Below are 14,472 nucleotides of genomic sequence, written 5' to 3' on the forward strand. Positions count from 1 at the left end.
CGAAATTAAATGTATAATTATTATTATTAAATATATTTGGTGAGGGATTCGAAGTTGTTTGAAATGGGCTTTTAGTGCCGCTTTAATCTTCTCAGTGAGTGAGTGTGGTTTTACGCAGCTTTAACAATATTCCTGCAATATCACGGCAGGGGACGCCAGAAATGGGCGTCATAAGTTGTACCCATGTGGGGAATCGAACCCGGGTCTTCGGCGTGAAGAGCAAACGCTTTAACCACGAGGCTACGCCACCGCCTTCATCTTCTCACACGTGTCAGCTTATAGAGCAGGACTACCAAAGAACAGTATTGAGAAACAGATTTGAGAATTTTTGTGCGGATAACCCTTGCCTGCTTACTTCCATCGTTTGAATTATTGATAAGAAGTAAACTGCTTTCACTTCGAAGTACTCATCACTAATCAGGCAAGACAATGCGACTTCGTAAAAGGACATACATGCAGGGTATTAGGGACATGAAGAAATCACAGTCGAAGAGGTATTCACTCCTGCTTCCTACCACGGTAATCCACGATTAAATACTGTGGTGTATTCTACACATTTCTGATTGGGGTTATCATTGTATAACTGAAACACGCAGATATACTTAAGATATGTCAATTTTCCCCTCCAGTTTAAAATTCACATTTGAGATTCAGCCGTTACCACTACTAACAGTCTTAACTGTTTTACAGAAAATCAAAACATACAGTTAAAGGCGGTTGCATTAAATTCAGAAGCAAATGTTATAGCATGGTCGGGCCTAGGCAGGAAAAGTGAGAACAATGTATGAACTGCCTGTAACCGGAGAACGTTGATCAGAGGTCGACATGGTTGTGGTATCTATGACTGTAGGGCAAACTACAGCTGAATGGCGTGACATGGGATTACAAATCAAATATTGATGACAGTAATGTATATACCACTGTTTAGTTTTCGTGGTTTGAGGTGAACATGACCCAAAATGAATTTAAATGAATATACATATAGCTGTATCAGTAACAGTGAGAGAGAAACCATACTGGATACAGGCCCATCACAGTGAAACCCCATGTATCTGGGGTTTTGTTCGTAATGCTGAGAAAATGTCCCTTTAATTATAAATTTATCTCCCATAAATGAAGGCTCGTGGCCCTCATTTAAGATAATTCACTGTGAAATCCTTAAACAAGTATATGGTGTAGACAGACCAAGGATTACAATTGGAGCCAGTCGGGGATCCGAACTCGAACTGCTTTGGGGATGTACGCTATAGTTAGGGGATCCTCTGTGAGAATTAGATTAACAAAATTGTAGGCCCCTCTTCTTTTGCGTGTGTGTTGTTCACGCGTGATGGTGCGTCCAGTTTACGTAAACAGATGCACTTCGTAACGTTACGACCTGTCGTAACTCCATGGTTTATCATAAGTGTACGAATGTCGTAGCTCTACACATCTGGATCCTAAATGAATAAATTAAGTACATTATATTTTTAATATATTTATTTACAACAGTATAAACGATAACATGAATGTATATGTCTCTTAGAGAGCAATCTCAGTGTCCATGAACACGTATCACAATTCGCTTCTTTACATAAATATATACATAAAACACACATTTGTACTGACATGTAATATGGCACTCATATATAAACTATGTTATCAAATCAAAATATTCTGCACCGGGCAACTATCGGAGTACATTCATCGGTTGATAAAATGACAGGACTGCGTGTTTTCATGCTACATGTACACTTTTTAAAATACTATATATAGAAATTCTGATCACTATTCAAGATTTTTTTAATAATTATTATTTTGACCCGTCCTAATAATGAAGGCAATAAGCTGTAGCTACGTTTTCAACAGTCATCTGTAACAACCGCGTGCAGTGTGCTACATCAATGATGGCCTAATGCACAAAGGTCGTTTTATTGTAACATACCCGTTTAAAACTGCCATTTAAATCACGTCATACCGAAATATACTCATACACATGTAATCTAAGTGTGGACGTACAATATGTATCTCTGCAGTGTATATCCACAGACATTTGTCACCTTAGTCTACAATTTGTTTTCTAAATATAGAGCAGGGACTTGTGCGTAAAGGTAATTCTCATTAAATCACGTGTCATGTTTGGTTTTCAAGCATTACGAAGTCTCTCGTTGGTTACCTTTGAAATACGTGATTCATTTTCTTTCTATTGTCGAAAACATTGGTCTCATTCACATAAAGTCAATCGCAACTTTTATACTTGAACGAACTTAGGCTTACAACAGCAATAGCGCTAAAACTGCTCTGCTTAAAAAGACCCTGTCACTAGCGATGTATGTATTCAAATATTAACCGCAGGTTGTTATCTATGTTAGTTGGGCATTCCATTGCTCCAACCCCATGTGAGAGCTCCAAAGTCCGACTAGAACTTGATGCCAATAAGGCTTATTCTGTAATGATATGTAAACATACGTACAACAGTTTGTAAAACGTTTGAATATGAAATGTCTACTTTTCTCGCAAAGGATCCTGTTTCAAGAATTTCATGACAGGAATATACACAACCGTTATACACCAGTTCTCCCTTTTATGCTGCATCCCGTACATTTTAAATTCTGAGAGGCGGTGGGGTAGCCGAGTGGTTAAAGCGTTTGCTCGTCACGCCGAAGACCCGGGTTCGATTCCCCACAATGTGTGAAGCCCATTTCTGGTGTCCTACGCCGTGGTATTGCTGGAATATTGCTTAAAGCGGCGTAAAACCATACTCACTCACTCACATTTTGAATGAAAGTGACGTGGAGGATACAGTGGAGGTGTAAGCATCCAAGAAGTGATCACAGTACAAACACAGCATACCTAGAGGCATTTGTCGCTTCATCCAACATCGATTTTTGCATGGTCCACAAAGGAAAGATAAATCTTGTCCTACAAATTTGCGATCACTTAACAAATTAATTACACTATTTTTTTTATCTGTAATGATTAGATATCCCGGCAACCTGTCAATTGTGATGAATATGTCACAGAATCCTGACTTATGAATCCTTCATGCCGTTCGTAAAGAAAGTGTAACTTAGATTCAGTTTCGTCTCATAACATGTTCTGATGACAAAGATAATGTCAACAATACACACTCAACAGTGAACATATAGTAAAGCAAACATGAATGTTTAACCTAAAGTAATAATGGCTAAAACGTTGCAATAATCTGATGTAATATTTACCAAAACTTAATAGTTCAAGACAATACGTTGTGTGTCAAACTGGTGCTTGCCAAATCGGTCTACATCCAGAATTATGAAATTCCTTCGTTGAGTGTAGTGTCATTCTGTAGTTGCGTGTTTCTTTGGCAAGACGGTCCACCAAAGGGGAGAGAACTCGTGAATTTTAGTAGCGCCTGAGTCTGTGTCTGTGTCTCCAGTAATTGGGTAGAGCCGGTTCTGTGCTTGGTGGCGGTGCCTCGTACTCCACGTCACAGAATACACACAGGAACACTGCGAAACACACCCAGTCTAGGCACAAGGCCGCGACGCCAAATGGCGGTAGCCATGGCGCGGTACACAAACGTCCGATAACTCTTGCTTGCACAACAGACACCAGGATGTACATGGATCCTGAAAATACAACAGTGAAAGAGGCATGTTACAGTCACATTAGGAATAGGTTAAGTAGAAATTGTGAGAGTGAATGTCTTTTAACCACTCTGGAATATTACAGGTTCTTCACGGCTGCCTGTGTGTGCTGGGCCGCGACAAACAGTGGTTGATATTATGCGTCTTGCCGTCCGGGCACGATGACAACCAAACCAAACAACTGAACCTTATCCCAGAACCATTAACACCCATCTTACAACATAGACTAGTACTTTGGGTATATTCCAGAAGGGTGGCCTTCATTTAACGATGCACCCTTTTGTAAACGCGTGAAGTACATTCCACAAACTAATCACCACTTACTAGAAATTATTTTTGACGATATACACTTATCCAATCAAATACTGACATTTCATCGTTTTCAAAAGCTTCTAAAAGAAGTCCTTCTTCAGAGCAACGTTCGAGGACGATTTCTGGTGTCCCCCGTCGTGAAGCGCCACATTTATCAGTATCCCTGCTATATCAAGAGACATGAAATGGATTCGCACATTTAGCCCATGAAAGGAATCGAACCAGGTCTTACAGTGAGGCTGCCGACGGCTTTAACGATTTGATTACCCTACCGCAATTCACGTATAAGGCAAAAGTACCAACCAGCCACTATATGCACCAGTGTCAGGAAGAAGACAGCACCAAGGATCCACCACAGCTCGTCCACGACCTTCTTGGAACGAGCTTTATGGTTGAAACGCCGGTAAAGAGACAACAAGAAAGGAACAAGGGAGATTACTCCTCCAAGTATCAGGTAAACCGGAAGGAGAACCATGTCTGCGCATTCGTTGAGGTATACCCATCCTGTCAATAGAGATGTGTGATGCCTTTATATTGTATGCATGTATTTTGATGAAAGCATAGAACACGAAAACATACTAAAGGTAGATCCCACTCACAAGAATACATCACGACATTAAGATTTCACACTGAAGTAGGGGTTATTTTCTTTGAAATCCACGCATGTTCATCGTTTTAGGATTCTGGTTTGTTTGTTGTGTAACGCCGCACTCAGAGGTTTTCCATCCATATCACGGCGGTATGTACATAATCGAGTCTATACCAGGCAACCCAGTGACAGCATGAGCGCCGATCTAGCTATAGGCGATCGGGATATGATGACATCCATCAACTAAGTCTGACCACAGGATCCTGTTAGTTATCTGGTCATGGGTTGCTCCAGGCCAATTCTAGGTCATCAGATTTGGAACAACGAGGGGAGCAATGCGCATTTCAAGCATGTACACAGCCAACACCACAACGATTTTCGGGATACATTATGAATCTGATTGGGAAAATCAGCTTCGATAGGGGTAGATTTGGAAACATATAACGTGCATTTCTGTCAACGAGATTCCTTGCCGTATGTTCTTCATCTCTTCATAAAACATATGTTGTACTGATCGTACATAGTTCAGTGATATCCACAAATAAGCATTTGCATGGCGCTCATTCAAGAGTAAAAATATCGTTGTATTTGTATGGCGGTGACGTCACGTCGAACTAAGGTTACAATTTAAGAGTACAACTAATTTATATACATCTGGTTTTCGAACCCGCTGGTAGCATATTCTACCACTTGGCCACATATTCCTACCTTAACCCGTGGAATTTGACAGTCGTATATCAACAATACGTCACATATGTAGGCCACGCAACATTAGCTACAGCACCTCAAACACATTTTTGCGAAACGACGTTTCTTTCAGAGTGATGTATCTTTTTTATTGTATGGTGATATAGTTTTATACTTATACATTATTCTTTAAGACTGTCACGGAACTGAGCTCCTGAAACCAGGGTATTATAAAACAAGAAGCGATATTTTAAAACATGGTAAATGAAAAAGTTCACAGTTCTATTATTACCAGATAATTGCAACAAAACGAGAGAATATAGGAGGGCAAAAAACAAATTTGTACTAAAATAATCAGAGTAATGACACGAGCTGTTTAGCGGCAATACACATAGAGTGACCAAACCACACTTTTAATTGACCTGTTAATTGACTCAACACTCTAATGAGTGAATAACAAGACCCGAATAATTCCGTGAATTTGTGAAAGTCATAGCATTTTCAACACATGAACAAGGTAGCAAACATATATAATCTAATACATAAATGATAAACGCAAGCGTTTATACCGCAAGTGAAAAGCAATTCTGGTCAATAACATGTTCAAAATTGGACGATGAATGGACTTTGCCGAACGGAAGATGGACGAGAGAAGGCGTGACTTGACCGTGACTAGAGTGGTTTTGCGACCCGGTGATTTGACACTGTAATTTGTAATGCTATTTTCCAATGATCGATTGTGTTTTTAATGCTGAACAACATCAAACATCCCAGTGAGGCAGTCCTTCAGCCACTACACGGTTGGTCTTAACGCGAAGTAAATGTTACAAAGGGTGTAAGTTCTTTGCCTCTTTGAAGAAAGCAGTGAGCACATGTTGATCAAGATCAAGGATCATAATCGAAGTAAAACCGACGACCAACGGCGGGACACAACTTCGCGCTTCTGTATATAACAATCGGTGAGTGAGTTTTCACAAGTCACTTATAGTATGGCTACAAAAACAGAAAATATCAATAATCTTGTCTGGACCAATCAAACCAGTGGGAGATAATACGAACAATCACGTAATCAACATTTATGGGTAAATGATTGTAAAAAGAGGATTCTGCTTGGAGTCATTACGATAAATGTGGGTGTACGTATGGGATATTCTGTACTCTGCTCGTTTCTGTTTGTTGTTGTTGCTTAACGTCACACTCAGCAATATTCCAGCTATATCACTGGGGTCGTTGAATACTGGAGTCTGGGCCAGAAAACCCACTAGTCGATCGATATTGTTCGACGATCCACCGTTCCTTGTGGGCAAAGTTCCTGGATTCCCGTGGACGATCCACTGCCCAAACGGGTCACGTGGTCGTCTCTTAGGACAAGCATATCCTTCTTGGGACCAAGAACCTCTGAGTTGTTTCCAGAAATGCACACTTCGTGAAAATAGAGAAATGCCACAAACGACAACTGAAGTTCATTCTAATAGGGCATTATATGGGAGGACAACCCGAAGGGGTGAAGGTCCTGGACGTTTATCACTTGGTGAAACCCATGTATACTGGTATGGTGTTGTCAAACCACGAATCATGAATAGGGCGATTTTGGATTCGAACCAAGTACCATATTATTAGGTTTCTGGAACGGTTAAGGGATGCAATGCGTCTAAACGCATCAAGAATTAAAATAATAAGTGGCAGTTGCAGGGAATGATGAAAGGATTTACTACCATCTGTAGTCCAAGAAACATCACGTTTGACACGAACAAAACATTTATCTCACGTATGGCTGTCCTTGTTGTTTGCAGATCCTAAATACTCTTGACCTTAGAAATGTCGGGGTCACATTCTCAACCATGACACAATGTTTTCGCGATGACGTACACGTTAATTTGAGGATACAATTTGAATGATGGAGCTTCATAACCTCTTGGTTGAAAAACACAAATAAGTCAGACTGAATACTCTGGTGTTGTTCTATGTTTGGTACAGACTGATTTTTGAAAAATACTACGTTCCTTTTTTCGGTAATACGGGTGCTTGTCAGTGCTCGACGACGGTGAAGTCGTCAGCCTTTTTTTCGGTTCACTTCTGTATCAAACTGACACCTGGGACTATAACGGAAATTCTGTTACTAACTTGTGGACGGTGTTAAATCAATTAATCATTCAGTGACTTCAACGCCGTCGAGGAAACCTTTTTTTCTTTCATTGTCTTTTGTTAATTGCTATTAGGCGGTCCGTGAACGATCGAGTCTATACCAGATAGTGCTTAGATTGACACCTCGAGCACCGTCCCACACAACTGGGGTGCGATGACATTCATCAAGTCAGCGAGTCTGACACTCCGATCCCGTCGGCTGCTTCTTACAACACATGGGTTGCGGAAGACCAGTTCTACTAAAGATAATCAAGAAGATCGAGGGTAATATGCAAATACAATACTGATTATGAAATATATGAACTCTAACTGCACTTTGTTCCCTGACTCGTGCCCTCAACACATGCGTACGTGCACAGTATTAGTGCGTTGAAGTGAAACACCCCTTGCACCAACACAATACACCTCACTGCCTACCTGACATGCCATTAACAGTGTTTAAGGGACATGGGATATCCTATCTATTGATCGAGGACTGACTCAGGCTGTTATTCGTTATTCAGATAAGCCCACTTATGTAACCTACTTAGCGAACCACGACCATACATGGCATAATGTAGGAGCAGCGTGGCACGTTGACATTATCCAGGTGTCTCCCTCGGGCGTGAACATTCATCAGAGAAAATATTTTAGAAGAATTTGGATGGTACGGAGGGCGCAGTCCTGTGAGACACAGCAAATTAGATAGTTTTAATGAGCACTTACTTCGTTTAATCTATGTTAAACCCGCATTTACCTCGATATCTACTTCAGGGCGAGGCATGCATGTGCTGTCGACAGTATCACCAATTATTTAATAGTGAGTAATATAAGTTGGAATGGTTTTCATATGCGGAGGACTTTAGAGTTGAATTGTCATTTCTATATCTGTGTAACTCTGCCAAAAACATAATTCTAATATGCATTTCATCACTTCCTGGGAGCAATATGAATATTTAAGTTACACAAAATGTATGCATATATGGGCGGAAGTCTTACCCAGCATCTTAACTTGTATGAAACTATCTCGCCGGTTTCGTCGTTGCCCATTTAACCTAATGTAGTGACATGACGTGTTGATACGATGCACTTCACCCAATATGGTGATATGATGCACTAAACACAATGCTGCTTGCACAGTGATGTACGTTATTGTACCAAATGGTTTTGATGTGGTGTGGGTTATATTACCCAATGGCAGCGGTTTACCAAATTCTTGCTATGTGATGTTGGGTATCTTACCCAATGATAGTGCTTGCTGTGTTATTTTACCTACTCAAAAGGATGTGAAACAGACCCTTGTACCGAACTTTACATTCTACCAGGTGCTTGCTTTGTCATATGGGCTGTTTTAGCGAATGCTGGCGATATGGTATGGGATATTTTAGCAATGTTTAGTGCTTAAGAGTTTCTTATAACAAGTCTTCTGTATGTCATACAAGGCATACTTATTGTAAAAGCTCACTGTCCACATTTAGTTATAACAGATAATATATTAAACAGATTTTATGTTATAACAAGTCTTAAAATAATGAAAAAGGACAAAATTTACCAACCTAAAATAAATTTAAGGATTCCAAAGAGTCCAATGAAGATCACACATCCCACTACAAACAAAAAACACAAGATAAGACAGATTTTACGTACATATGCCATTCATTACCGTAAGGTCCGATTAAATTAGACATATTACTAAAATCAGTGTCTGTGTGAAAGTTACACATGTAAAGATATACCTTCATTACCAATTCTTGTTTGTTCCGTTGCTAAATTCGGAACTGGTCTACAAGTGCTGAATGATTGATTCCAAAGGCTATTCACACCAATCATCTTTTTTACTCTTTAAATATTATATTCTATGACTCCAAGGATATGGGTGACTTTTTCAGAAAACATAATGGAAAATGAAATATTTCTTACGTATTGATACTCGTTCCACTAAACTGGCCTTGTCAGAAACCTGAAAAAGAAAACGAAGAATAGTGTGGATTAATGCAATTTCATTGACGGTTTCAAAGGGTGCCTTACGACTCTTGGTCAAGATTGATAAAGATTATCAGATTCCAGGACTTAGCAATATTTTCATAATGCTTTATGGTTCATAGTTTTGAGGACTATTCCAAATTCGACACATCTGTAACTCAAAAAAAGTTAGAAGCATTTATGTATTTGTACTTTTGATACGTTTCATACTTTGAACATGCTTTCTGTATATCTTAAAATTAAAAAAATGTTTCTTGATGTTTTAGTTTTCTAGTTGACAATTTGTTAATTATATCAGATAGTCGATAAACGAAATTGCCATCAGACCTTTGTTACTATCAAGCATGCTTTTTCTTCGAAGATTCCATGGATCAATAAGACTCTTCCTCTAAACGATTTTTATTCTCAGAGGATTTAAGCCTTCAGTGTAGTTTTCAAATTGTGTCACGGTATATAAATGTGACGCACACGTGACCACTAGTTTATGCAATTCCCTATTTCGACTTGTGCCCTATGTCCCCGTGTCTTTCCTGTGAGCAGTTGACTTGCCTTTACGTGTGTTTGTAATGGCTGCCCCTTGTGAAACAAGATGCGGTAAACATTTCACCAACCCCAGGGACATCACAGTGATTCATACACACATGCCCTTGATATAGTCGGAATCCTACAGTACGCTCTGCTGTAATCTAATCATTTTCATGATTATAGACAAATACTTGAACATATATATATAATACTTAATTTTAATCTAATGCCAGATGGAATTCAACACGTGTCCCTAATAGCACAAAGCATTCATTCACCTAAAACTGTCTACGATAAAAAGCGGTTTACCTCAGTAAACAAGTGCGTTACCAATGTCATATAACACAACTAGAGGCCCGGCTTTCACAAGTCTATCTAAATCTAACGGATCAACCGTTGAATGTTAGGCAGATACGTTATGCCTACTACGTCGTGTGGATTAAGATTGTGTTATATGTTATCATTTTATGCACACATACCCCGCTGAGATTCTTTGACAGATTCTGGCTTGAACAACAAAAACGGGATTGGAAAGCTTCTACTTTATTGATTAATATATTTGTATTGAATATCTCTATCAGATTGTTGGAATATGTACTCATTTTCTTGCACACATTTATATAAACTGTACTATTTAGATATCATTTCAACCTCTAGAATATTCTTATCGACTGCTTCTTTTCTTACTGTTAATATGATTCTGTATTGCTCACTCACTCACTGTAAATAAATACATGCGAGGATATTACGAGCAATCCACGGAGAAGAGATAAAAAGATCAGAGCTTGGGGTATTACACTTCATAATGTTAAAAGAATTTCATAAAAGCTATTGCAAATTATGCAACATATTTAAGTTTATTTGCATGAAACCACGGTTAAAAACCTTTCTGAGAACTGATTTTACTTCTACTTTCAGAGCGACATTCAACACTCCTCCATAAAACCGGGATTGACATTTGCCTTACTTCAAACACAATAGCAATAGTACTGAAAAGGCACGAAGTGTAATGACTTTATAACCCTTAACACAGCCAGGGTTTAACCCGCTGGAGATTGGGTTGTAAAACGTATTGATTGCGCCAAGACAAACCAGGTCGCCTATACTTTAACCACAGCGGTGAACTATTCGTGTGTGCGTATAGCCTGCGTATTCAGCAGTGAACACTATCGACTGTCAGGTCGAGATTTTCAGGATAAGCTATTATCCAAGTTCTCAAAGACTGGATCTAATTAGCCAGGATCATTATCGTTTCTGTGTAAACTGGAATATTTTCCAGCTCCTTATTTTCAAATATTCTATACCCGATTGATCATTTTTGCGTGCAAGTTAAGTCGTTCAATCGGTTTGCACTTGTTAAAAAATGCGACATTCGTGGTAGATCTAGAGTTTTGGGAATGTGTCAGGGGTTGAGGCTTGCCATTTCATTGTCATATGCTCACGGGTGCACCCGTCCTGAGGACAACAACGTTACGTGATTTGGAATTGTTTAGCCTATGCAATGTATACACATGTCGAAATTAACGCAACAACCCATATATCAAAGTATCAATATGCTACCATCAACCAGAGCAATCCTTTGCTATCCAAACCTCAATTGAACTTACTATCTGGATAATCTGACAATCAAATTCAAGGAATAATATTGTGGAAAATCTAAACGCAAAAAGAACTAAAAAATCGTAGTTTATTCTGAGCACCAAACCTGGCAAAAGAAATTGACTTATTTGTAGTGTTGCGTACTGTGGTGGTATGACGTCAACAAGATTCTTGGAGGGTTTGTTCCTGTAACCTAGATGTTATACTGGAGGATCTCCGTGGCGTATTCTGCTACCCATAATGTCCCAAACATGCACTATCAGATCGAGATCTGGACTTCTGGTGGGCAAGTTGCTATCTCCTCTTGACGTACGAAAAACCAAAGGCAGGTGCACGATGCGGCCATGCATTGTCATAGATGAAGACTAGTCTTGTGTTGAGAGGATGGTCATCGAAATGTGGCACAACAACACTGTCTTGGATGTCAGTGATGTACTGGTGTCCATTCAGAATTTGTCTGATCGTCAAAAGGTCATGTTTAACGTCATGATAGAGGTACTCCCACACCATCAATGAAACACACACACACACACACACACACACACACACACACACACACACACACACACACACACACACACACACACACACACACACACACACACACACACACACACAAAAAAAAAAATGGTACTTGCTCCAAGATATTCCGTTGTACACATGCAGTGTACCTGCGGCACCAAACACGAGCTCGGACACCAGTCATGGACAAAACAAATCGGCTTCTGTCCGATCAGTGGACATTTCCCAACGACCTCAAATTCCAGTGACATCGAGCTTGACACCAAACTGGTCATGCTGCTTTGTGCTGTGGAGTTAACAACGGCAGGAAGGTCGTCTGGTTCTAGCCCCGACCAATGTTAGGCCATTTCGAACAGTTCTGTTGCACAGACGACGACGTGGAAGCCAGTCTGATTTTAACACGCCACCTGATATGAATGGGTGAAGTATTGAGATTCTGAGGAGGACTGTATTCTTCCCAGGAGTTATCACTCTTGGTTGATCTGACCGCCGATTCTCCTTAACGCCATTTGTTTAGTTTGCTGATGTTTTCTGGCCAATCGGTTGATAGACGATGGATGACAACCGACATCTCTTGCAACAGCCCTCAAAGACATGCCGTCATTCCTCATAGCAATAATTTGCCATCTTTGTGCAGTTGTCAGTTGAGGAGGCCGCACATTTGCTTATCAACAGTATATGTTTATGTATGTGTGTTTGTGTGTGAGAGAGAGTGAGAGTGAGTAAGTGAGTGAGTGAGTGAGTGAGTGAGGGTGTGTGTGTGTGTGTGTGTGTGATATATAAGAGAGAGCGGTTTTGACAAATTTGAGTACACGCGAAAAGGCGTGATAAATTCCGATAAAAGTCAGAACACGCCCCAAACACATAAATAGTTGGCAGCCTAATGGGGGAGCTTCCACCTTGATCGTGAGTCAATAAGCTATTTGAAGGCTGAGATCGCTATGCATTACCTTAACGTACGCAGTACGGCTTGTATTATTTCACAGCATACTGTGTTATGAAAACCCATGCCGAACAAAGTAGTTCAACAATACGTAGTCGATGTTGATAGGAGAGATTTAATAATTAATGCACAAAGAATGCATACATATTACAAGGTACATACAATTAAATATAGTGAAAATTGCTAAACAATTTGACATTGTATTTTTTCAATATTGAGGAATATTATATATCAGATACTGATTGTGTTTGTTCTTAGATTGATAATTGGTTCTTAACAGTTTATAAAATATTACATTAACTAATAGGCGATGCATTTGTGGTATATTCCCGATTTTAGACCATAGAACGTATTTTATTTACCTTATGTAACATCTTTTAACGTTCATTTTAATCATATGATTATGTTTGATAATAGAGTTGGGCGGACTGTTATCAGAATAACAGAGACGACAGAATTAACATTTTCAATGATTTACACAACAGGATATTCATTTCCATAAAAGCGTAAATTTAACTGTCTACATCAAGTTAACTTCAACTTGGATGATCTGCAAGGAAAATAAGTCGTGATCGCTTCCTCCGCTTTAATACCGAATGTTCGAAGCAACTGGGATGTTGGTTTAAGAGAGTTTTATTAGAATGAAACTATTTTGCAACAAAATATGGTTGTACTCTGATGGTTATATCTGAGGAAAGGTTAATTGTTCCATCGATCATATTTGTATTTTACAAGCTGGTTTAGACTCCAAACAAAATATAACCCCAGAAAATGCGTATTACCACACTTGGCAGTACTGTTTTGAATTACACTGGAGAATGAACCTTACCCCAAGCCTATTGTTTTAGCTATACCTGCGACATATGCACATGTTGTAACTATCATTGACATTTTACCACAATGTTCCCATAATACTTACCATTACTGTACCGTAAGACTACATGAAGCTGGGATATGGGGAGAACACTTTCCGTCAGTTGTTAGACAATCATTACGGTGTATACACCTTGTTCCTCGCTAGCCTCCATTAAGGATAGTGCTGTACAAGTCAACCAGCGGGGTTCTGCGCATGTGTCAGACCTTATCGCGGCAGGCAGTGTTCAATAGCCTATTTATTTCCCAACAGTGATTTAATGTAAACACAGGGAATGAGCGACATTTGGGTCTCTGCCAGCGGTGTAGAAAACCTTGCTTGTCGTGTATATCAATCGTAGGGTCGACACATACACATCAATGGCCCTCTGTATAAGTATACTGTTCAGGTGGGAAGTTTGGGCTGTCCGGAGGGCTTCCTAGGCAACACTTGAGTGGGGGTCCGAGTCAAGGTATTCTTTCAAGGTGGCTTGTGATAGGGAGTGTGTCAGTGTTAGAACTGAGCTTATTAGGTATCGGCTTGGTGTTAGTCATACTCTGTTCTCAGTTCACCAATCTGACCTAACCTACTGAATACGTCGCGTGTTATATATATACCCAGATGTGACATGAGGGCAAGTGTCGCAAGCACGATATATATGGCACATATGGCTTATTACCTCCAGTGAGCCTTTCTTCTCAGTAGACACACGGTTATTGAAGTCCTTCAT

The 14,472-nt window shown here is 39.7% G+C and overlaps 1 protein-coding gene across 1 annotated transcript; it reads right to left on the bottom strand.

Annotated features, from left to right (window-relative positions):
* Positions 1 to 1,461: 1,461 nt before the first annotated feature.
* LOC124261187 lies at positions 1,462 to 14,247 on the bottom strand. Its single transcript, XM_046695507.1, has 5 exons — positions 13,809 to 14,247; positions 9,238 to 9,277; positions 8,874 to 8,924; positions 4,221 to 4,421; positions 1,462 to 3,587 (listed from the first exon to the last, which is right to left on the bottom strand). Exons 1-5 carry the CDS (start codon positions 13,809 to 13,811, stop codon positions 3,361 to 3,363), a joined length of 522 nt encoding a protein of 173 aa, XP_046551463.1. The 5' UTR covers positions 13,812 to 14,247; the 3' UTR covers positions 1,462 to 3,360.
* Positions 14,248 to 14,472: the final 225 nt, after the last annotated feature.

The sequence above is a fragment of the Haliotis rubra genome, unplaced genomic scaffold (genome assembly GCF_003918875.1).
Source record: "Haliotis rubra isolate DU_JTF1 unplaced genomic scaffold, ASM391887v1 Scf790, whole genome shotgun sequence".
Taxonomy (NCBI): domain Eukaryota; kingdom Metazoa; phylum Mollusca; class Gastropoda; order Lepetellida; family Haliotidae; genus Haliotis; species Haliotis rubra.